The sequence below is a fragment of the Harpegnathos saltator genome, unplaced genomic scaffold, assembly GCF_003227715.2.
Source record: "Harpegnathos saltator strain DR-91 unplaced genomic scaffold, Hsal_v8.6 scaffold708, whole genome shotgun sequence".
Taxonomy (NCBI): Eukaryota; Metazoa; Arthropoda; class Insecta; order Hymenoptera; family Formicidae; genus Harpegnathos; species Harpegnathos saltator.
In genome coordinates, this window is record NW_020230547.1 from 507,501 (window position 1) to 531,447 (window position 23,947).

General features: G+C 49.8%; 1 protein-coding gene across 7 annotated transcripts in view; it reads left to right on the plus strand.

Annotated features, from left to right (window-relative positions):
* The window catches only part of LOC105187799 (protein abrupt), a 93,445-nt gene that overhangs the window by 23,103 nt on the left and 46,395 nt on the right, over positions 1-23,947 (plus strand). For 4 of the 7 annotated variants that reach the window (XM_025305678.1, XM_025305681.1, XM_025305682.1 and 1 more), the window contains exons 2-3: positions 5,521-6,024; positions 7,145-8,037. In XM_025305678.1, the coding sequence (XP_025161463.1) occupies positions 7,834-8,037 (204 nt within the window). In that variant the 5' untranslated portion in view covers positions 5,521-6,024; positions 7,145-7,833. Of the gene's footprint in view, positions 1-1,936; positions 3,138-5,520; positions 6,025-7,144; positions 8,038-23,947 lie in introns of those variants that run through there. The other 3 variants (XM_025305680.1, XM_025305679.1, XM_025305683.1) reach the window with 3 other exon arrangements.

Consider the following 23,947-nt stretch of genomic DNA (forward strand, 5'->3'; position numbering starts at 1 on the left):
TGGACGCATTATCCACGGGGAATAAAAATCGGCGACACGTGAGGCGAGGCGAGGCGAGGCGAGGCGAGGCGAGGCGAGGCGTGGCAAGGCGAGGTGAGGCCGGCCGGCCGGCCGCCGCAGACACCGGAATTATTTGCGCGTCGATGCCGGCGCGTCGGAAACAACTCGGACGCTGGCGACGGTGCCGCGATCGATCGGTCGAAATATATTCACCGACGAAACGTGCGTTCATTCATGCGACACAATGGAATGCCGCCGGCACACGCGCGCGCGCCCGCGTGTTCTCTGTGTTTTACGTAGCCGTGGTTGCGACTTTACACATTCCCGCCCGCCGCTAAAACACCTGACCTGAAAACACGCCGGCTGGACAGCGAGAGTGTAACTCACTTCTCCGTCACCTGCCTGCGAGTAAACACACGATTGTGCGTGGAAATTGTGTTTTTGCGCGAGTGTGTTTTCTGGTGCGCGCGCGCGCGCGATGCAAACACAAAGAAGCGTTTCACGCTCGCGTGGTCCCGCGAATTCGCGAGCCCCGCCGTTCGACCGGGGCGAAATTCCACGTTTCTTTTCACACTCGCGTTCTCAATTAGAGGCTAAGGAACGTAAAGCAGCGTCGATCGCGGGGCGAGGGGAGAGCCGCCGAGGGAAAGGCGAGAGAGCTAATGTACTCTTAGCGGGGCAGTAATTACTCTCGTGTCTCTACGGTTGCATAATCTTCACTTCCCTCTTCCATTAGCGGCTAATGCGCACGCGCCGAGCGGCTAAGTTAATTTCGAAAAATCGTATTCATTAGCACTTAATTATCCGAAGTTATCTGGACGCGAGGGGAACAATACGGGGGGCTACGCGGTTGCTCGCCGGCTAGTTGCGAGCCGCGATTAGCGTGCCCGCTAAATATCGAAAGGCGCAAGTCGCACGCGCGGCTGGCCCCCCTCCGTCGGTCGCGATAACCGATGGGTGCAAAAAAAAAATTTTTTTTTTTCTCCTAACCTGTCCCCCCCACCTGTCGCAATTCGTCCCTTGTTCGTTTTTCTTTCACTTTGATATTTTCTGTACTTTGGCGCCTGGTCTATCAGCCGAGCGCTAATGGCGGAAAAATGGTCTCAATCGCGGCGGAGGAAAATAATGAGGAGATTAGTGTGTCTCTGTGGGATACACCGATGCGACCATTCGTGGGTGAAAAAATATCGCGACTGACGGAGGGTTAAATTCGCAGGTTCGCCGGTGGCGGAGAGACAGGATAAGAGGTGTGTCGCTTTGGGCGTGCAGCGCTTTCTAGGAATGCCCTTGCGAAAGATAGTAGAAGAAGCACACAAATATATATAGTCAATGATTGTCTTAAATAATTGTTTAATTGCTTTTACCACATATATGGTAATTTCTCATTCACAAATATAGTAAGATTCAATATTCATATAGTTACAGTTCTGTCATCATTTAGCGAATATTCAGCAGGTAATATTGACTATATAAAAGAGTTACTTTTACCTACCATTTTATATTTGCATCCGTACAATAATTCTAACTTACTATAATTCTTAGTAAAAATATTACATGGTTGGTTATACTATGCCTGTATCGTAATTATTACCGATATCATGGTAATACTTACTATAAATATGATATTTCGGGCTATAATTTAGTTGCTATATCATTATAGTTCCAAACATCATATACTTTTCTCTCAGTGTGTAACCATTAACGCGGCCGCACTTCGGATGTTCCTCGATACGTGTCGCTGCCGCGGGATGCAACGACCAAGCGATGGTCCGCGCCGAGCGATACACGTGCACCTTCCGGGGAACTTCAAACCGAGCATTATCGCACACGTCTACACACACGTACATATACGTACGTGTGTATAATATTTGCGTATTTTTCTCCTTTTCGCCTTTCACACGGAACTTTAATTGCAAGCTACATATTTATTTCTCACGATGAATAATTTTACCTCGGACGGAATTAATCGAGTCAAGTTTGAGGCCGATGAATGGAAATTATAATAATTTCTTGAGCTTGAGGTTTGAGGCTCACAAGTGAATAATACGCGCGATCGGCCGCGGGATCACACCGACGTACTTAGTGCAATTACGTTCCGACGTGTTGGGCGTGAAACTCGGCGATCAATATTAAAGTCATGTTTTTCCGCGGCTTGTCGATTGACATGCGCGTGCAGGTAGTGATTATTATCGACTCCGATATCTCAGCTGAGACGATTACCGATCGGCGAGTCATGGACGTTTTCCGAAGCCGAGTCATTACGCGGCGGTTTCGCAATGCGTAATTTGCTGTGCGTTTTTCGATTGCCACGCGGCCACACGCGCGCGAGCTCGCGACTTTTTTTCACTCCTACGTTAGCCCGGCGTCTCCACTTCGGGGCGGCTCGTTTAACGAGCCTTATCATACAGCGAGCGGCCGCTATCAGCCGCGATCGAGCCATATTCGTAATTAAAGCCGCGAAGGCGGTCGTACGTACAGCACGCGGTCAAGCTTTACGTTCTCCTGAACCGGCCGATAAGTATCGCGCGACGTCACGAAGTTCGCTTAATAGAGTCTAAATTAGTGAGCGTAACAGCCGAGAAAGAGAGAGAGAGAGAGAGAGAGAGAGAAACAAGAAGACGAGAGACGGGACCATTGTGCATCTCGCCGAACGGTGCGTATAAATTCCGCGTTTATCCTCCCGCCGACCTGTGAATGAATTGCCGCGTAAAGTACAAGCGGCCGTGTTAAGATTTTACGCCGGCCGACAGTATTATGAGCTTAACGTTATCATACTTTAGCGGGTGCTCTCCGCCGAAACCATGTCATACCGGTGCAGCGCGCGGCGAACGACTGAACAAATTTCGCGTCGTACCGCGGCACGCTGTATTTGGGAGAATTAAGAGCGGCCCGTGTCTCAAAGACACGTCGAGATCCTGATGTTCCTGCACCTCGTCGCCGCGCTCTCCGATCGGGAAATCTCGCTCGTGCGAGAGCGACTGCTCGCGAGGAATCGTCATATTATCCTCGGATGCTACGTAACTCTGTGCGACATGTGCAGACGCGTCGATGATAATCTAGCGATAATCCGACGAAGCAACGCTGGCTGAAGTCAGAGATGTAACGGACGCGTCGCGCTTACATTACGGTAATCGATGGTACGCTTGTGTGTGTGAGAGAGAGAGAGAGAGAGAGAGGCGCGGAGAGAAACGTTTACAGTCGATCGTAAAGACGGATGATTTACGCCCAGAGGTGTTTGTAAACGAAAAATAACAGCGCGGCGGTTGCTCCGCCGCATGCACGCTCGCGCGATTGCGCAAGTTCCTTATCGCCGTACTTCGTCGCACGATCGGCCGATAATCGCGGCCGCGAGTGCACGTGCGCTTAAATACTTCATTACAAATGCTACACACTAGCCGCGGAGTCTTTTTAACGCGTAGCTGCCTTCTCGGAAATCCCTCGATCGCGGCGCTCGTGCGAACGCGCGTGCTGAACATGCGTGGCATCGTTATCCCAGCCTCACTTGACCGCTGCTTCGCTCAAAGATTTCTGTTGGAACATTTCGATAGCTCACCGGCGTCTCCTCAACCTGCCGTGAACATTCGTAGCGGGATAATGCAAATTTCGATGCGCGAAGCGCAACCCAGATTCTCAAAAATCCGCTCTTACTGAGGTCGTCGGTGTACCTGAGTCGAAATTTTGCCCCTCAATACTCTATTCGCTAACCTCTGAAGCCCCGCATCAACCTCTTTTGACCTCTGCACTTGATCTTTCTAATCCGTACATAATATTTGTGGATAAAACCAAGTGTTATTCACGTATGTCTTATTATATAACTTATCATTGCAAATTACATTTATTCGTTACTTCGATATTTTATTACTTTATACACTGATAGAAAAATATAGTTGAATTAACTATGATCTCGCTATATTTTATAGTTCACTTTGGCGTCAACCATATTTTTATTAGTTCGTGGAACCTGCAAAAGATGGTAGAATAAACACAAATATATATATATAGTCAATGATTGTCTTAAGTAATTGTTTAGTTTACTTTTACCACATATATGGTAATTTCTCACTCACAAATATAGTGAGATTTAATGTTCATATAGTTACAGTTCTGTCATCATTTAGCAAATATTCTGCTAATATTGACTATATAAAAGAGTTTACTTTACCTACCATTTTATATTTGTATCCATACAATAATTTTAGTTTAACTTACTATAATTCTTAGTAAAAATATTATATGGTTGGTTATACTATGCCTATATCGTAACTATTACCGATGTTATGGTAATACTTACTATAAATATGATATTTCGGACAATAATTTAGTTACTACATCATTATAGTTCCAAATATCATGTACTTTTCTCTCATTGTAGGTTTGAGATAAAAGCGTGCGGGTGTTCTCGCTATTCCAACTTTTTTTCATGAAAAAAGTGTCCAGTTTTATCCCGATGAAATAAAATTACGATCTGGTCGCCATATCTACTACTTTGAATTTGAAAAAGTAGAAAACGAGTTTCACACTCGTTAGCAGCGACCTGAAAAAAAGCCTGAAAATTTCGTTCAGACCGACATTGCTTGACTTCTGCCGAAGCCGAAGCAGTCTTTCGCGAGATTCGGCTCGCCGGTCAACGGATTAATTCGATGCTCAACGAAGAGAGCGACAGCCGGAGCACCGTGGATTGTTGCGCTAAATATTTCTTGCGCCGTTCGATCGGCAGGCGACGCGAAATGAGCCCGGTCGAACTATTCCGGCGGAATAGTCTTTCCGGATCGCCGTTCATTTGCGCGATTGCGGGGCCCCGTACATTCCTATTTCGTCCCGTTATTGGCCGTATATCACCGCCTGAGCACGACGCCTGACGCATAACGCGTGTGTGCATCCAGCCGCGCATTAAGTGTCGCGACGCCAGTAAAAGCGCTGAAAAATCGAGAGTACCGCGGGAGGACGTTTCGGCCGCGCGAAGGCGCGGCGCGCGGATAAAATGGTCGTAAACCAGATGACGTTTGTGAGATTCCGTTTGCGAGGTATTTTTGCGGACGAACCGGTTGCTATCAGCGGGTATGCCAGAGTCGCCTGGATGGCAAAGGATACCGCGCGCACGCGCGTTTCATCGACCGTCCTTCCCCTAATCCTTTGTGGAATTAAAGACCAACACCTTCCATGTTTGCCTTGCGCGTTCATCGCGCGGCTTGTTGTTCGTGGTATTAATAATCGCTCATTCGCTCTAATATTTCGCAGTTAATTAATATAATCACCTCGCGTAATACGCTCGGATATACGTTCGATATTATACCATGAAGGCGGGGACGGGCCAGGCAGCTGGCTATTTTAATCGATAAAAAGTCAACGCTTAGGATAAAAGCTACAAACTTCGAAGCCGGTTTTCGCCTCGGATTCGCTAATGCGAATGTCGCATGCGTCGTTTCCCAACGTGTTCAATCTCTCTCTGTCTCTCTCTCTCTCTCTCTGTATGAGTGATTCGATTTATTTATGTGCGTTATTGTTTGCTGATGTTTACAGGTAAACGGCAAGAGCGTGGCTTGAGCACGGGGAAAGACGGGAAAGCGGGGCTTGACGAGAAAGACGGCGAGCAAAAAGCGTAGGGAGGTGGAGGAGAGGCAAGCAGGTGTGAGAAGGGGCATGAAAAACACAGATACAGGCACGAGCCGAGGTGATTCAATAGGTGGTAGCCAACAGCGAAGAACGGGGGACGAGTGCAGCCGAGGACATCGTAGGGGCGGCGTAAGGTGCGAGAGCGCGCGGACGGAGACTTCCAACTTCGGCGGTCCACTTTCCGCTGCCGGATGTCGCGCCGACAGCAGAGGACGGAAGGGCGACCGTGGAAGGGCCGAGCGATTACATTAGTCCCCGCTTGCACTTCTATACTTCTATACGCGGGAGTAAATAACACGTGTTAAGAATCCATCGCGAGAGAGGGCAAGAGCGCCGGAGAGCGGAAGAGTGTGAAACTTCAAGCGGAAGGGAGCGGCACAGTTTTCCAGGGCTGTTCGCTCTCGACAATACGTGAGTTATTGTTACTTGCTACCGATAGTCGCTCTTATCGTCGCTCTTAATCAACGAGGAGGAAACGAGAGGGGGAGAGAAATAAGAGTCATTGTTATTTACTCGCGCGCGTCGTTCTCGCTACTTTGTTACCTTCATGTGATATTCGTTGTATCATTTTTTTTTTCTTTTTTTTTTTTTTCTCTTTTTCTCTTCTTTAACATAAGGCGTCGTTGCGGACGTTGGAGAATCGAGACCGCTCGTAGGCGCGATTGATTTTTCTCGCTGAAAATCCTACACGTGACGAACACGCGCGCGCGCGCATTGACTCGTGGACGGATATTTTTCGAGATGTTTATGTACTCGGCGACTAATCACGACGTTTCCAAGTGTCTTAAATCAATGCGCGCGCGCGCGCGTGTGTGTGTGTGTGTGTGTGTGTTTCTTAACCGCCATGAAATTCACGCTAGATCGAGCTTAATGATACCACGGTAAATCGGTCGTTATTTTTATCGGAAGCTCCGTGGCTTTTATGATTTCGGCATAAACAGCATTTAGCGCGGGAAAGGTTAACGAAATAAACATAAAAATGTTTTATATCGCACGATTGCGCGTGCTAAGGTCGATTGCACAATTCCATTAGCCGCGAGTTTTACACTGGCAAGATAATGCTTAATTTGCCCATTACGAGCGGCTCATTAAAATTTAAATTTTAATCGTCTCCGATGAATCCGGTATCAAAAATGTAACGCATAATACGTCCGTTACGAATTATATATTCATTTTCATAGACTGGACAATTGGCCAGTCACCGGCCATTAAAAATGTAATTCTTGATCCCCGGGATCCGCATAAAAATTTCATTCGCGTATATGCATGAGTTATCAATCGCGTCATACACAGTACGTAAATTATAATAAATCAATATATTTAACGCCATCTTAACAATTATCTTTTTTTTTCTTCTTTTGCATCAATACGCGTTGATTATTCCGGCGAATAATCGGCAACGGGCATTTATAAATATTTCAAAAACGCACGCACACACATCGAGCTCGACATGGTTTATTTAGCGCGTCGTACTGTAAACGCCCGAGTAATTCGAGTTGGAGAAATTGAGGGCCACCCTGTCATCTTGCAGGGACGATAAAGGAGAGACGCCGTCCGCCAGCCGTGCCATCTTGTTGTCTCCGCTCCGACGTTTCCGAGGTACCGCCATTAGGTACCATTCTGTCATGACACAAGTACTATGGAATCAACCAGCGCGGTGTACCAACGCAGTGTTCCCTTATATCTGACGAGCGACTTTCGTTTCGGCGATCACTTCGGCTAATATATATATATATATATATATATCAATTGAACGAGCTGCTTAACGGCCGCATCGAAGATTCGGTTTTTGTCTGGGGTATCGAGCATCGATAAATTGCTCGAGGATAAAGATAACGGTGTGTAGAACAAATAATCGGCCAATCGGCCGTTCACATCGCCGCATCTCCGACAACACACACACACACTCACACACACTCACACTCACACACACACACACACACATCACACCCATCGGCGAGCTCGAACTCGAAGCGTCAGGTCGAACGCCTCACGGTAACGCCGAGTTCACCCGCTGGGCAGCCTGGCGTTTGACGTTTGACCGTTCGTCGCGCGGGATCCAGACTTGCGCTCAGAGTCGTCGAGGAGCGAGGAACGTGAGAGACCGAGTGGAAGGGTGAGGAGACGAAGTGAAGTGAGAGGGTGTTCTCGTGGAGTGCCAGAGTGAGCACGATAGCACCTCTGGTGCCCTCGGCCGTGGGTCCCGAGGGGACGGACGCCATGGCGGCCTCTTCATCGTCGAGCGGCGAGCAGCAGTACTCACTCAGGTGGAACGACTTCCATTCGAGTATTCTGAGCACATTCCGGAATCTGAGGGACGAAGAAGACTTCGTCGACGTCACGCTTGCCTGCGACAGTAGTAGCTTCACCGCGCACAAGGTCGTTCTGTCGGCATGCAGCCCATACTTCCGGAGATTGCTCAAGGTCAGTGTACTTTTTGTTTTGTTTTCCAACGCTAGGCAAATTCTCTACTCGCTAACAATGCCGCGAGCACTCTTCGTCAGCCGATGCAAATTGGATCGATCTCGCGATCAGCGAGTCACACGGCACTCGCACATTCGGAAGTCATCGAACTGTCATTTTCGCCCCATCCTGCTAGATGGCATTCCAATCGTCGGACCGTCCGGCTTTAATCTCTCGAATTTTTCGAAAGAAATTTTCGCGAGAATTGTCGGAACTTCGGCGACGACAATTTTATTAAATCAGCCCCTTGACTGATGGAGATGCAATATTGCGTTCTGCGATATTTCCGGTTCAATATTTCCATAAAATTGGGCACTCTTCGAGATTTTTCGGATCGCTCTGTTCAATGGTAAATTTGAAAATTCGAAATAATGATTATAATATAGCCGATCTGAAGCAGAAAGAAATGAAAGTTTTTTAGAAAAACTTTAAAATATATTCTTCAAGTTGTTCTTTTCAGTGATGAATCTTAAGAATAAAAATTCGAAATGGCGACTCCTCAAATCGCGAGATGACAAGTGACCGAACCGAAAAGTTATTCGCATATTATATAATTTAACATTTTTTATTATATTTATATATTGGTTATCTCGGTATTTTGTTATTTTACAGATTTGTGATAAAAACTTTCTGTATTTTCGCTATTCAACTTTTTCACTAACAAATGTCCACTTTTATTCTGATGAAATAAAATTACGATTTTAGTCGGTATATCGGATTCACCATTTTGCATTTGAAAAATTTCGGCTGCGTATTCGTAAGCAGTGATCTCAGAAACTTTCAGCTACAAAATTTTAATAACAATGCTTAACTTTTTTCAACATCTATTCACGCGTGTTTATCGGCTTAAATACTTTTGTAAAGTTCAGCTCGCCAGCCAAGGGGGGTTAAATCGATGCGAGAAATATCATTTACCGGTCATTGCATGCACCAGCGATGTGTAACTCGATCGTAAAGTACGAAAGTCGAGTCAGGGTCGCACATGACACGATGTGTGTGTGTGTGTGTGTGTGCAGTAATACCGCGGTGGCTTAATGAAATCAAGCTGATAATCGCAAACCACAATACATATTTACACTTTTTACTTACGGAAACTGATATCTCTTTCTTTCCCGGGAAGGTTTGCGCGATGAGCCACTCGACAAAGTGCAAACTTCATTTTTGCCATCTAAACTCGGACTCTTCCGAAAGACGGGCAATTTTATTTTATTCGCAGAATAACACGATACGTAAGGAGTCGTTTAATTTTATCAATATCTGCTTCCGAATGTCTGCTTTTGTTTCGTTATCCCTCGACAACGCATGTGTCAGGTTTCAATGTGACATGGCGACGTTATCGATGACGTCGAGTGCCGGCTCGAATTCGGAGTGATGTATCATCGAGCAGTTTAGCTGCTCCAGTAATAATTTCTACCTCCAGAGCTGCCGCTAATCTTAGATGGTTAACGGGGGTAGTCGGTGACGCTGATGTGCTTCATTTGCGCTGCAACTTTCTATAATAAGATCTCCCACACGAGCAAATTTGCAAATGTGTTTTGCAGCGGCGTAAAACATGCGACAAAGTAGAACAGATCGAAATTATTCATGTAGATTTGTGCAAACGAGCCGCATACAGTATGATAAGCGAATATTTTATAGTGTCGGACATCTCGCGACACACGAAACTAATCCCGATCAAAATATATTTCGCAGCCGACATATATTTCGCATTTTTTCTTTTTTTTTTTTTTTATTATGTAACGATCCGAGTGAATGGAGCCCCCTGTATTTATCGGTTTCCTTAAAGCCGAACTGTAAAATCGAGATTATCGATATTACATCCGGAACTGACGGTGTCTAAATTCCGCCAACGTAGTCGCTGAGATATCCGTCATTTTTTTTTTTGTTCAACACTATCGCTTGTTTAACATCGTTTTTCATCTAATCGCGCGTACTTATCGCGAGGAGGACTGGTATTTCCTCTTTCTCAGAGAAACAGTCTCCTAAACCTCGCGCTTCGACGATTTCCAGTTTGTAATCGAGATCGCGATATTCCATAAATAAATCAAGCCGACCATCGTTATCTCCTCCATGAGCATTTGGCAGATCCGGCGCGTGGTTCGCGCGAACAAATGATGGGAGGGGGCTGGAGGGGGGAGGGGGCGATTTTTCGATGTCACAGGGGTCTCAGCGGAGTTCTGTATCGCTCGGCCGGGTAAGTTAGATGATAGAAATCGCCGAGAGGGAACAAAAGAAAACGAGAGGAGAGGAAGAGGCATTTTTCGACGAGGTGGGGTAGATAGAAGGTAGATACCGCGACATACCGCAGAGAATTCGCAAGTCGCGGTTTCCTGTGTCCCTGATATTCCCGGTCGGGAAGAATGTACAGGCGGAATACACACCGCGGCTGTGTGTGTACGTCTCGTAACCCGTCGTTGCGTCATACATTGCAACATATTACCGGAAATTGTCAATTTAAAAAGACATTAATTTTACAGTTGCTATGTTAACGCATTTAGCGACTACGATAAATAATGAATTTTACGCAATGCATTCGTAATTCCGACATTGCCGGGCGGCGGCGATGTGAATCTGAATTGGATCGCTAAAACGCATGAAATTATCAATTAAAGCAATTTTGCACCCTCCCTACAACTATCCCGCGTATTCTACGGCGGGCTCACGTCCCGCTGATGGAAACTAGCCTTCGCGGAAATCGCGTTTTTACATCGAGCGCGGGCAACACGCAGGTGGATGAAAGTAACGCGGTGATCTTGTTCCGCGCGCTCCCGCAATCGCGAATTATAATAACTCCGCCGGTAATTATATACTTTAATTGATTTGAACAAACGCACGCGGCTGTAACCGGTTTCTGCCTCATAAACCCCGTACGTTGCAGACGTACGTCGTAAAAACAGTGTGAGTGAGTGAGTGATTGCGATTTCACTTCTCCCACATTTGACCACATGCATACACACACACACACACACACACACATGCCGATTAAACGATTATCCATGTGCATACTCTCTACATTCTACATACATGGTCTACATCGCTAATAAAATTTTCAGGACAATAATCCGTTATTAACTTTTGTTTCGCGTATACTCGAATGACCCCGAATGCGAAAAGTACAAATAATTCGGCTTATGAAACGTAATTTGGGGACTTTTATGTACGTTTGCTGGCTTGGCGGTTGGAAAAACGTGTTTTTTCCCGAGTGAAAACGAGATTATCCAATTCCGAAGGATTTTTTTTGTTTTTAAGAACGACGAGGATTTTCCATTTTCTTTCCCCCATCCGAGTACCCAAACTTCCCGCGAAAACTCGCACAGAAACATGACAAGTGCGTGTTTCGCGGCAACTCGAGACTTTCGTTAGCAACAATGTCGCTTTCCTTATAATCGCGGAATATATAATGTAAAAAGAAATCCCGCATCCCTTCCGCAGCTCGATTTCTCATAGTTCTCACGCGGTTGGCATGCGGAAGCAAAGTAAAATGCAAAATTCGACGAGCTTCCTGTCGAACTCTCGCCGTTGGTCCTTCCGGTAGCCGGAAGGAAATCTAGCTGAAAGCGCGATAAATAGAGGGCGCCTTCTGAAGAAAACGGCGGTGGGAAAAAGACGAGGGGAAAGTTCACGGGGGCAACCACGGAGATTCCTGGGAAGACGCCGTGGATGCGACGACGTATCGCGACGACACGTCGAAGTGATCGATGGCGTCTCGCGGAGAAAAGGGTGCTGGATCTCCCGTTAACGACGGCTTGGACGCCACGTTATTATGCAAATCGAACCGGAAGTCCTTTGTGAGGATCCCTCCTATCAACAAGGATACCGTGAGATTGCCTTCTTCCGCCGACGGTACATCGTCGGCTGGATCGCTTCGGCAACATCTCAGGTCGCCGGATCGAATTTGTCAGCCGAGTGGGCGTAAGGCGAAAATCAATAACCGCTTCGGGAAATACCGCCGTGGGTGTAACCGCCGAGCCGTTCATCCATCGTCTTATCTAAAAAAAGTCCCGCACGTTAAATCACGAGGCGAGAGAAAGAGAGACGGAGAGAAGAAGAGAGAGATCTTTTCGCCGAATCCGCCGTATTTGCATACGGATCTGCTCGGCGGGATTTATACACGCCGAGCGCCACCAAAGAAAAATTTCGCAATTCGCACGCGACGGAAGCCGCGTGCGTTCGCCGCTGTGCGTGTTCCGCAATCACGACGTTTAGCACACGCTGGGACCCTCCCGTCTTGCTCGACAATTATTCCGCGCGCGAGCGACACTCGGCCGTCGCGCCGAAGCGACCGACTTTCTAATTGACGCGTACCACTAATTGATTTTAAGTGTCGGCCAGTACTTGAGGCGAGTTAATAAAGCTTACACGCCGGCCGAGCCGTGCTTACGTCACACGGCTACGTGGACGCACAACGATGGCGCAGGATTTTATGCCGTATCGCTTGAACCGCCGAACACAATTACATTAAGGCCAACCGGCCGCGTTGTAACGACGCGTGTGAGGGAAGGAGGGAAGGGGCAAGAGAGAAAGAGAGAGAAAGAGAGAGAGAGAGAGAGAGAGAGAGAGAGAGAGAGAGAGAGCTCACCGGTATTAACAACCTTCTTACAACAAGGCGGCAACAGCAGTTACCATTATGGCCAACTTTAATGGCAGACGCTCCACCGTATTACCCGCTTTTTGTTTGCCCACTTGCGCGATGACGTAGGATTCCGTATTGGTTTCGACGATCGCCTACTTATTGTTAGCATATAAACAGCGCGCCGCGTGTAAGGCTACGGTCAATATGGCCTCGATCGCAGGCGTAATCGACGCCAGCCGTGTTATATCGTGGCGTGCTCGCGTGCTGGTGGGAGGGAGAGGGAGGGAGGGAGGGAGGGAGAGAGAGAGAGAGAGAGAGAGAGAGAGAGAGAGAGAGAGAGAGAGAGAGATTTCAGAGTAGCGCGAACGACGATAAAAACAACGCGAAAGAGCACAACGGCGGAATGTTTTTACGAATGACAATTAAATTGCCGCGACGAGGGCGACGCGTCTCGCGTCTCGAATAATAATCGCGTTGCGCGCTCGCCGACGAGGAAATATATCGAGTAATATCGCGTACGGCGTACTTCCCCGCCGGAGATGCTAATAAATACGAGGTATTGCGCGCCGACGACGCAGCGCGAAAACGCGCGCCGGAGCTCCTCGGCGGAAATCGCGGCAACAAACTATCCCCCGTCGTTCTGGCGCGCGCGCGAGGCGAGGCGAGGCGAGGCGAGGCGAGGCGAGGCGGTGCGGAGCCGGGCGTTAGCCCGGGGGCTATTTTTCCAGGAATATTCAGTCCGCTACGTCGGATACACTTTATTATATCATTTTCATTTTATTTCCCGTATTAATTATCGCGTCGCCGTTAATCGGTCCGCCGTTTGCTTGGCAATTAACGCGGCACGATAACGCGTCCACGCCCACGTTCGCTCGCTCGCGATTCTTCCGACGATATTTCGCGATTTGATTTGGCACGACGCGACCGATATGTAACGAAAGCGGCCCTGATAGAGGCGTACCTGTGGTGACGGGTGATTTATGCGTCGGTGCATCGGCTCGTCGATTTACGACGAACTCGTTCATTTGACTATCGGCCAGAGAAGTCGATGACGAATCGCCCGGTTATCGAGCCGGGCCCGCAATGATATTTGCCAAAATACGAAATGGCGCTTGTACGCGCGAGTTTCGACGATAACAAATGCCCGCGCGTACGCGAGATACGTCGTCTCGCGCGTCCTGCGACGTCCTGCAAATCGCAATAGTACCGAATCGATCGTAGCCGACATGTCGGACGGCCTCGCTATCGGCGCCGATTTATCCTCCGCGATATGAATTTGTTTGTCGGCCGGAGGAGGGAGGAGGATGAGAATTCTCGCGAGTAATCGCGCGCGAGACGCAAATTTTGCCGTCTAAACAAATATATATATATATACAATATTAATTAATATATGTATATACTTTTTTATACGTATAGATATTTAATTCTCTCACTCACTCTCTTGTCTCTTTCCCTCGTCAACGACGTCGGCGACAATATTGCGCCGATATCTTGAGAAAGGGAGGTTAAACGATGCAGCGCGTATCGAATAAGTTCGACTTTGTTACGGTCACGGCGGGGCTCGGCGAGTGACACTAATTGCGCGCAGTCTAATCTGTTAATTAAATCGGAACTATGCCGGTCCGGCGGGCCGAGGGAGTAAAGTGAAAAGTAGCGGAGAGCAAATCAGATGATTAAAGCGTGGACTAGATCAACTGACATTTACGGCGCGTTGCTGCTGCTGCTGCTGCTGCTGCTGCTGCTGCTGCAAAGTCGCAGGACGGCCGAGGGCAGGGGGAGAGGAGGGAGGAACGCGGGCGCGCGAGTCATGTTAATTTCTACACACCGGCACAAAGTATTTCATTTCCTTCGAACGGTCATCGCCGCCCGTGGATATTAATGGAACATTAACGGAGTTATCTAGCCCCGTGACGGCCTCTGAAAGGCGCGCTCCGCTTTGTTAGACGTTGATCGGCGGATTAATATCGGAGTGTCATGGAAACAGGCTTAACGAGTTTTCGCAGCTTCTTGGAGCGCCGCGTACCCTCTAATGAATGGCTAAATATATCCCATGGCGCGACGGAGATTTAACGCGACTATATATACATATATATGTGTGTGTGTGTGTGTGTGTAAAAACTTCCCCCAAATTATGTCAGCGATGCGGATGGCGCGAGATTTTTGCGAATCCTCGTCGCGAGGCTCGCGACAGAACGCGCGACGGGCAATCCACCTTCGTTCAGTTTCCTTTTCCTCTCCTCACCGCGCGCTCGCGACGTATTTTTCCATCGACGCGGGAAATCAACTTTTTTCTTTTTATTTCTTTTCCTCTTGCGATCTTATTTCTTTTCCTCTACGCGATAATCTCATTCCTTCGGACGCGACTCGATCGTATTAACCTTCCATTTTTACCTCTCTCGTTTATCAGCGGAGCCTTCAATGCCCCCCCCCCCCGACTAGAAATTTTGATCAGGTTCAGCTAACATTGATAAGGACCTAATAGGGTGAATGAAAGGTAATCCTAAGTAAGTCAGTCTTTGTAATGTCCTAATGACAAATGAGTAAGGAAGACCTTTATAAGGTTATAATGATTGGGTCCACATTAGGACCTTAATGTACCAACCTAGTGTATGATATAATATCGTTCAGTTAATCGGGTCTTTGTCGAGATCTTTTTCATTGTACCTAATATGATTTGCATTATCAAGTTTTAACAAAAGAATTTTTGGGTGTCGTTTCCAAATATAAAGATGTTTGCATTGAAAAAACACTTCAGATCACTTGAATATATTTGTAAAATGCTATAGAAACTATCCCTCTTTTAGCAGTCAATAAATAGTTGTAAAATTAACGTAACATGCAACTTTCCTCTTTAACATTACTTTATGTCTTGTCACCTTGTGACACTTTATGATCTTATGATATTCATTTTATTTGTTTCTTTTCCGAAACATTTTACAAGTATGCTCAAGCGATCTAAAATATTATTTCATGCAAATATCTTTTTATTTGGAAATGACATGAAAGAATTTTCAGCGTGTCATTTCTTATTTCTAATGTCATCACCCAATATAGCCGTGGCGAGTAAGCACACAGAGAGAACGATTTAGTTGAATCTAACAAATACTTATTTGGAATAGCCCAAATAAATTTTTTTGATTGATCGAACGAAGTTTTGTTTGACGCAACAAAAATATTTTGTTGCAGCCTAGTTCCAACGAAATGCTTTTGTTGCGTCAAACAAAACTTTGTTCAATCAATCAACAAATTTATTTGGACTATTCCAAATAAGCATTCGTTAAATTCAACTAAATCTTTCTTTCTGTGCAGGAGCCATAATTTGAAAAAAAAAAAAAGAAAGTAATAAGGATTCCATAAGGTAACTCAATAAGGACCTGACTGTGAATCCTTACTGAGGTCCTGATATCCACGCTGCGTTACGTGACTTACTAGGACCCGATAGTATTATCTTATTGGGACCTGATGTCCAAATGAAGTTAACCTGATCAGGACCATGGGATAAATTTCTAGTCGGGTCTCTGTTGATGGTTGCATTTTTCGAACGCACCTCTGCTCTCCTATTCGGACTGCAGGAAGATGGAACGCACGTCGCGTTATTCCGTTCGCTAAATCTCACGAGACGCACACGCGCGTTTGCACGAGTATACATACGGCTGTGTTAATCGCGACGTTTGTTCGTCCGCTCACTCGCTCGCTCGCTCGCTCACACACGCCGCCGGCATCCTACGCGCCGCGCGCGCGTGAAAATAATAAGAGCACCGGAGACGCGGAGATAAAGGCGCGGACAAAAGTCCGTTATCTCACCCTGACGGTTCTTTTTTCAGCAGTAATTAACGAAAGTACGAGCGTTAAAACTGCGTAATAGAAAAGGAGGGGAATGCGGGAGTACAATGGTGAGAGCGGCGGAAGGGGACGATAAAGTCGGCCGATGCCTTTATGAACGATGATTCTTCAGCTTTAACCCTTCGCGCGCGCGCGCGCGCGCGCACGGATATTTCTCTACGCTGAGCATCGAGGCTCGTATATTAAAAAGAATAAAATAGAGAGGAAAAAAAAGAAAAAAAGAGCGTTAAGAACCTAATCACATACACGCGCCGGGGAATAATTATTATTCGAGATGTAAGGTTTCTCGGCGACCTCGCTCGATCTCACGCGTTTCCTCGCGTAATTTTGTTGACAAGGCAGACGCTTGTGCGCGGAGGAGTGCAGGAGTGAGGGGGGCAGACGTAAGTGTTGCTAGAAATAAGTCGCAAGAAATATAAATGAGACGGGGATAAAAGCTGGATGGAAGGCTAAGGCGAAGGGTATACAAAGAGACGCGTGAGTGCGTGAGTGCGTCGCGAAGAAATGCTAGAAACAACGCGTGCCGAGTGCAGGGCGGAGAAAATCACGCTTGCACAATCCCATCGTCGCGTGTGTGGAGAGAAGGCAAGGTGCTCCATATTCTATATTTAAAGGCGTTCATAGGGCAGCTGAGATATCACACGCGTGTGTGTCCGCGCGTCGTAGCTCGCTCGTGAGCGAGTGCGTGCATATATCCACTTGGGTCTCTCTCTCTCTCTCTCTCTCTCTCTCTCTCTCTCTCTCTCTCTCTCTCTCTCTCTCTCCCTCTCTCTCTCTCTCCCTCTCTCTCTCTCTCTCTCTCTCTTCCCCGTGGCCGCTCGTATTTAAATTTACCATCGATGCGCGCCGTCACGACGCTCTTACGAGTCCGCGCGTGAGTACGTGTACACGCACGAGCGTGCGTGCGAGAGCGCGCGACTGGAAATATACGCAACGCGCGAGCGCGCGAGCTCGTTTGTTTCCGGCTGCGCGCGTGACGACGCGAGGCGCGGCTGTAGCGAGAGCCTTTAACGCGAGAGCCAGTCATGTAGCGTCTATTTCTACTTGAGTAGAGCTTTGCGTCTCGGATTAACATTAATGTCACCGAGAGGGGAGGGAGGGAGGGGAGGGGGGAGGAAGAAAGATTTTGATCGTTCCGAAGAATCTGACGTAATTTTCGACTCGATTTATTCCGGACACTTTCACCGTTTCTAGTCGAAAATTAAAGTCGCCCGAGAGAGACTTGGACTTCGCCGAAAATGAAAGAGATCTCATCGCGGTCGAGACTCCAATACGCACGCGCGACATGTAAATTCGTCCGGCGATTGCTTTTATTATTCGACGCGCTGAATTTCCGAGCTGATTTCTACTCGAAGGACAGGATCTGTGCAAATCTGAGGGGACAGCTTCTAGATTTATCGAGCAAGCGGAACCAAATCGGGAGGAAATCGCGAGAACGAGCACGTACGCTGCAATTTTCCGCCGCGCTCGTCACCGGGTGAAAGCCTCCAACGGCGGATAACTATAAATCTAATTACAAAAATGTAACAACGATTAGTCTGTACGCGGAACGGCTACCAAGGCGAGAACAACTGCGTCTTAAAAGGCAATGAAAGTCTCGCCTCGCCTCGCCTCGCCTCGCCTCGCCCCACCTCGCCCTTCCCCAAATAACGTTTTTGGTCCGTACCTCGCTTTAATTACCCGTTCTAACGCGCTGCCCCCTCCAGCGTAACGATCTAGCGCACATGCGCCTTAAACTGGGAGCGTGGTCACCGTTACACGTGCGCGCGAGGGCGCTTAATGCAGACTTAAACGACTACGTCATCCCGCACATTACTCATCGAAGAGATTCTTTCTTTCTCTCTCTCTCTCTCTCTCTCTCTTCCTCTCCCTCTCTCTCTCTTCCTCTCCCTCTCCCTCTCGCTCGCTCGCTTCTTACTCGGTTTTCTCTGCCTCGTTCGGCCGCCGAGTACAGCGCTTATAAACACTGTAATTCACCGGTAATGGAGGGGAAAACCTGCCGCGAGAGTGGTGCCAGCGATAGCTCGGAAATTGATCGTAATAAGGAGTAAGCCGCTTTTTTTCCCCCGTCAGTCAGTCCGCCACGACGACAGATGGCGATCGTCGGAATAATTGCGCGAGCCAAAAACACGCGAAAGTTCCTCCGGCTTTCAGCGGTATATATGTTCTTGCACCATGTTGCATCGTATACTGTCGGTCGCTCCTAACCGACAAATAGGAGATTTCACTGCGGGCGTGCGGGCAGAGGGGGGAGGAGGGAATTGTGTTTTATTTCGCTTGCGAAACGAGACGCACGGATCCGCAGTTCTTCGTGACGTGCCGCCTCCTCCAGTTAGATGGCGTGTTTTGCACATTGCCATGTAGTACGATATTTCGCTTGCGATCTGGTTAGCACACTTCGCGCTGCGTTTCCGTTACGCTCGGCACGCTAACGCGCGTCTCGAGCCGGAACCGAAGCGTTCTCGACCCGGCTCGCGATTCACACGATTTATTTAACGTTTATCTCATCGTCGTGCTTTTCCGCGCGCGCGCGCGCGTGATCGCCGACTGCCCGAGTGTGCCTCTCCTCTTCTCGATTCTCTCGCGTTTAACATTTCTCTCTTGCACCTTTTCGGCTCCCCTGTCTTCGGAGCGGACAGCGCGAACGCGCCTCGAGCTTTCTTTACGATGAGAGAGAGAGAGAGAGAGGGAGTGAGAGAGGGGGAGGGAGGGAGGGAGGGAGAGAGCGTTCGCTCGAAATAACATACAGGAACTTGAGGAACGGCGTGGCGCGCGACGGACGAGTGCGAGTAAAAGTCTAGTTGCGCGATTGTCGGCCGGTCGAGTACATGCGTGGGTGAGCATGACGCACGTAATCGTAAACAGCGTTATGACGCGCTGGGAGGCGGAAGAATGGGGCTTTGATTGGGTGGCACTCGACGTTACAGGCTCGACCGATTCCAAGAATAATACGCGACGAGCGGGACTATTTCGAACGCACTGGATAAATGTTTCAAGACTCGTTGTTGGGCGTAGGTATCGGCGCGCTGGAGCTATATTTGACCGGGCAATAACGGTGACGAGTAGCTCTCCCTGCGGGGATTTGGGCTGCGCCTCGGCGCGCGGCGTGTAGCCCAGACGCGCCGCGAGGAGCGTATTTCTTTCCTCTCTCTCTCGTCTCTCTTTTGCTTTTCTACACGGAATTGAGCCGACAAGTAATTTCGATAATCGGTAAATAACCGGAAGAAATGGCGGTGTTCCGGAGCAAAATTCCTGCAATCAAAATTCGCAGGATAGATTCCGCACAGAAGAAGCTCAATGCGTGTCCTGAAGCGCTTGGTTTCTCAGACGTAGCTGCCGTGTAGTCTGAGTTAAAAAAGAAAAAGTTTACCTTATTTTCTCATTAAATCGTGTTTTGCAAACGAGCTAGACTAGAAACATACTGTCGTGAAAATTGTCCGCACAATTTCCGCCGTATCTGCTATACGCCAAAAATCAAACCTTTGCGGACGTGTATTTGCTCAGACCTTTCCACTGATTTTACAACATGGAATTCGTCCTGTAAAGTTGTCGCTGTAAAGTTCAGAGATACACCCTATATATATATATATATATATATATAATGAGAGCAAAGGCAGTCGCGGTGCGAAATAGTTCGCTCCCCGTTCGCAGGGGGCGGCTTTCCTCGTTTTCACACACGGGAACGTCGCTCATTCAGTAACTAATTCCCGATAATTTAACCGGCGCGTTCGACGGAGCTTTAGCCGCGCAGCTGTCAGACTCGAAATGGAAGAGAGATACCGCGTGTCGCCATGCGCTATGCGCTTCCGCTAATGTTACCAAGTCATCGAAATAGCTGTCCGCTCGGAAATTGGCTTAGCGACCCGCGAGTTAATCAAGTGCGCGTGCATCATTAATTACGAAAAAATCCAGGACGCGACTGCGATAGTCGCTCGGTCGGCGATGATCGCGCGGAGGAACGCTCGGCGGCAACAGCATCGTTACGTTACGTCGCGTATCAAATTATCATACGGCGCGTAATGAGAGCGGCATTACGAGCTAATCGCGTGCGCGTGCAACTCGCAAATTGCACAACAATTCACCTGCCGCGTTTTATTTCGAGCCAATTCCCTGCCGCCGCTGCCGAGCGCCTCAGCGTCGCATGGAAATATCACGTAGCCCGCCGCGCTGCGGCCGTAAATTAATTACTCCCAAGCCATAAAAAAGCATAATTAAGTCACCGCCGAAGCACCGCAAACGCGCGCGCGCGCGCGGGCGTTCGCAACGGGGGGGGGGGGCGGGGTGGCGTTTTCCGAAAGGGTCCGAGCGAAACGCAAAACACGCCGCAGGCTGCGTCCATCATCCGCGGGGGCCAACTTCCGGCGCTTCCGGGCCGCTCCACCTTCGCCATACGTCGTCTTCACGCATACTCCGATTTACGCCGCTCTTCGCGTCGTCCTACCGCGCCCGAGACTCTCGTCGCTCGTCAGGATGCGTTTCGTCGCTTCGGCGGAAAGATGGCGGAAGATCGGCTCCTTCGAGACGGAGCGGGAGCGAGCTTCGGCTAGGGTAATGGGCGAGGGGATGGTGGGGCGATAACGCGCGATAAAACACGTCGATAAAAGAGATATCCCGCCGCACCTGTGAGAGCCGCCGCGTCGCACAAGTCGACTGTTGTTCCGGAACGCGCGCGCGTGGCGGCCAATTATCTCGCGCAGACGGCGGCTCTCCCGGCCGCTGGCGTCTCTCGATCGACGGCGGCTCCGCGTCGAATTTAGGCGGACGTAGTACATCTGTCGACCATAACGCCCGTCCGTCCAGCGGATCGTCGCCATGAGTACCCACGCCGTCGCACCATGAGTCGCGCGGCGGACATGAGTCGCGCGGCGCGCGGCGGGTCTTAAAATAAGATCGGCCGCCGTGCGCGCCGTAATAAATTTCCCCGCGCGCGCCCCCCTCGCCCCCGTCGCCCTCGCGCTCCGCGTCCTGCTCCCCTTCGTGCTGCCGGCGGCGGCGGGATGGCGAGGGGGCGAGGCTGCGGCGGCGGCGGCGGCGGCAGTGGCGGGAAGACGGAGAAAAGAAACGTACAAAGCTCGGTGGCTGCTGGCAGGCGAAGAACGGGGAAAGAGGCTGATCCGCGCGTTGCTATATATGTTGCCATGTAATTCAAGAATTTGACCGTTCGTCCGGGACGACACTCGGACGGGGACTGAAGGAGCGAGAGAGAGAGAGAGAGAGCCGGGGAGTCTCTCGAAGGAGAGAGACGCCTGCTCGGAGCCGCGCTCGGATGGCGTGGAATATTTCCGAGGATAAGCGGGAGGAGCGCGCGCGCGGAAACGCCGACCGGAGGAGTTTTCGTCTGTTGTTTTCGGCGCGCGCGACTCGAACGTCCACTTTTTAATCGGGTCGATTGGGACACTCGCGACCCGGGAGCCGGATATTCCGGCTTTGTCTTGGCGAGAAAATTTCGCCGGGCTGATTCACACGCACACCAGTCCGACGAACCGCACGCTTCCTCCCTTCCCTCCTCGCGCCCGCCCGGCCGGGGGCGATCGTCGGTTCGAATTTTTGGAACGCTACTTGAATCATTCCGGGTTAACGAGCTCGCCGCGCTTGCGCGCGCCCGCCTCTCTCTCTCTCTCTCTCTCTCTCGCGCGCGCGCGCGCGTCCGTCGCCCGCAATTTTTCCGCCAAAGACCTTCGCGCGCTGTCATCCCGCAAGAATGCGCCTCCGTCCGCCGGTTTTTGCAACGCGCCCCGCGCGCGAGACGCGTCGATTTCAGGGATTTCATCTGAATCACGCGACACGCGCTCTCCCGTGTCCTGCGAGACTCTCTCTCTCTCTCTCTCTCTCTCGTCGCTTTCCTTAACGCGATCCTTCTCGGAAGTGCGTCGCCTGCAATCGTAGTTGGCAGCTAGTTACAGCAGCGGCTTGCCCGTTAATTGCTCAGCTTCTCGAATCTGAATCATGGCCGCTGAGTCACGCGTGGTGCAATTGAAGCTCGTGGAAGTACCGAGAGCGAGCTGCGCGATTTACGCGTAAAAGCAGATATCTCGCGGCGCGACTCGGCTGATGGGGAGAGTCAAACAGGAGAATAATACGGAATCGGTGAGGACAGGCCTCCTCTCGTGCGCGTTGCCCCCCTCCCTTTCTCTCTCTCTCTCTCTCTCTTTCGATTCGTCCTCGTCGCCGTTAAAATTCAATTTCCTCAGAGGTTTGCACGCTTAGCTCACCCCCGGCGTCGAATCCCGCGCGTCATCGATCATGTGCGCGCCGCCGCCGCGATCGATCTCGCCGAGTCGAGAGGCCCGCGAAAACGCGCACTCCTCTCGGCGACGCTTGTAAACAAATCGGGGTTAGCGTCTCGTGGCCTCCCGTTCCGCTATCGGCTCGAGCATGCATCGCCAGCGCGCTTTCTCGTCGCGCTCTCTTTTCGATTCATTCACGTCGTCGTATCTCGGTTTGGCCGAGATAAACATTTCCTGCCGATACTTCGGCTCGTTTCCGTAAATACACGCCTCGTCGTGCTTCTGCCTCGTCGCCTTCTTGCTCCTCCCTCCCCCCCCCTCCTCCTTGCGCGTCGCTCTCGCATTTCGCCAATTGCGACGCGCGTTATCGCGCGCTCCGTGTTTCTCATCACTCATTACCATCGATTTATTAATCCTTCGGCGCCGCGTTTATTTCGCCCTCCCGGAGGAAAAACGGAATCTCTCTCTCTCTCTCCCTCCCCCTCTCTCTCTCTCTCTCTGTCTCGTCTCCCGCAACGCTCGTCGCTCGCTTCCGCGAGGAGAATCTCGAGCCGCGGCGGTGTCGTACACGCGTATCGTGTTCCCGGTAACATGCGCGCACGCATACACCCGCTGCGGTATACGCACATTCTCCGAGCACCGTGTAACGATCCGTTAATAACGTTACCGTTAACCGCGCATTAGTGGTCGCCGCGGCTATTTGCATATCGGATCGGTAATTTCCGCACGGCGCGGCGGGAGCGCGCTCGTGCTCGCGCGCGCGCGCGCGCGTGTATACACGTGCGTGAGTGCGTGCATACACGCGTGGATATCGCTCTTGCCTCGCTGGTGTCCACCGGTATGAACTGCCGGCCATTACGGTGATTTATCCGTCGTCGGATCGAAGGCGTCGCTGCCGAAATGGACGCGGCGGCCGCCGCCGCCGCCGCCGCCGCCGCCGTCGTCGTCGCGCCTCCGTGAATTTAAATTGCGCGAAGATCGGCCGAGCCTGATAAGCCTAACAGTACGCGGCGAGCTAACTATCAATTATCTCGACCTCGAATAGGGAGATCGGAGTTTGGGAAAGAGAGAAGTGGCTGTGTGTGTGTGTGTGTGTATGCGCGCGCGCGCGCGGGTGTCTGCGTTTGCGTGTCCGCTCCCGCACGAGAGAAGTCTCGCGGCGCTCTCCGGTGCATTAAGGATTTGGCACGGCCTCGTCGCGCCGAGGATGAATGGAATTGGATAATAA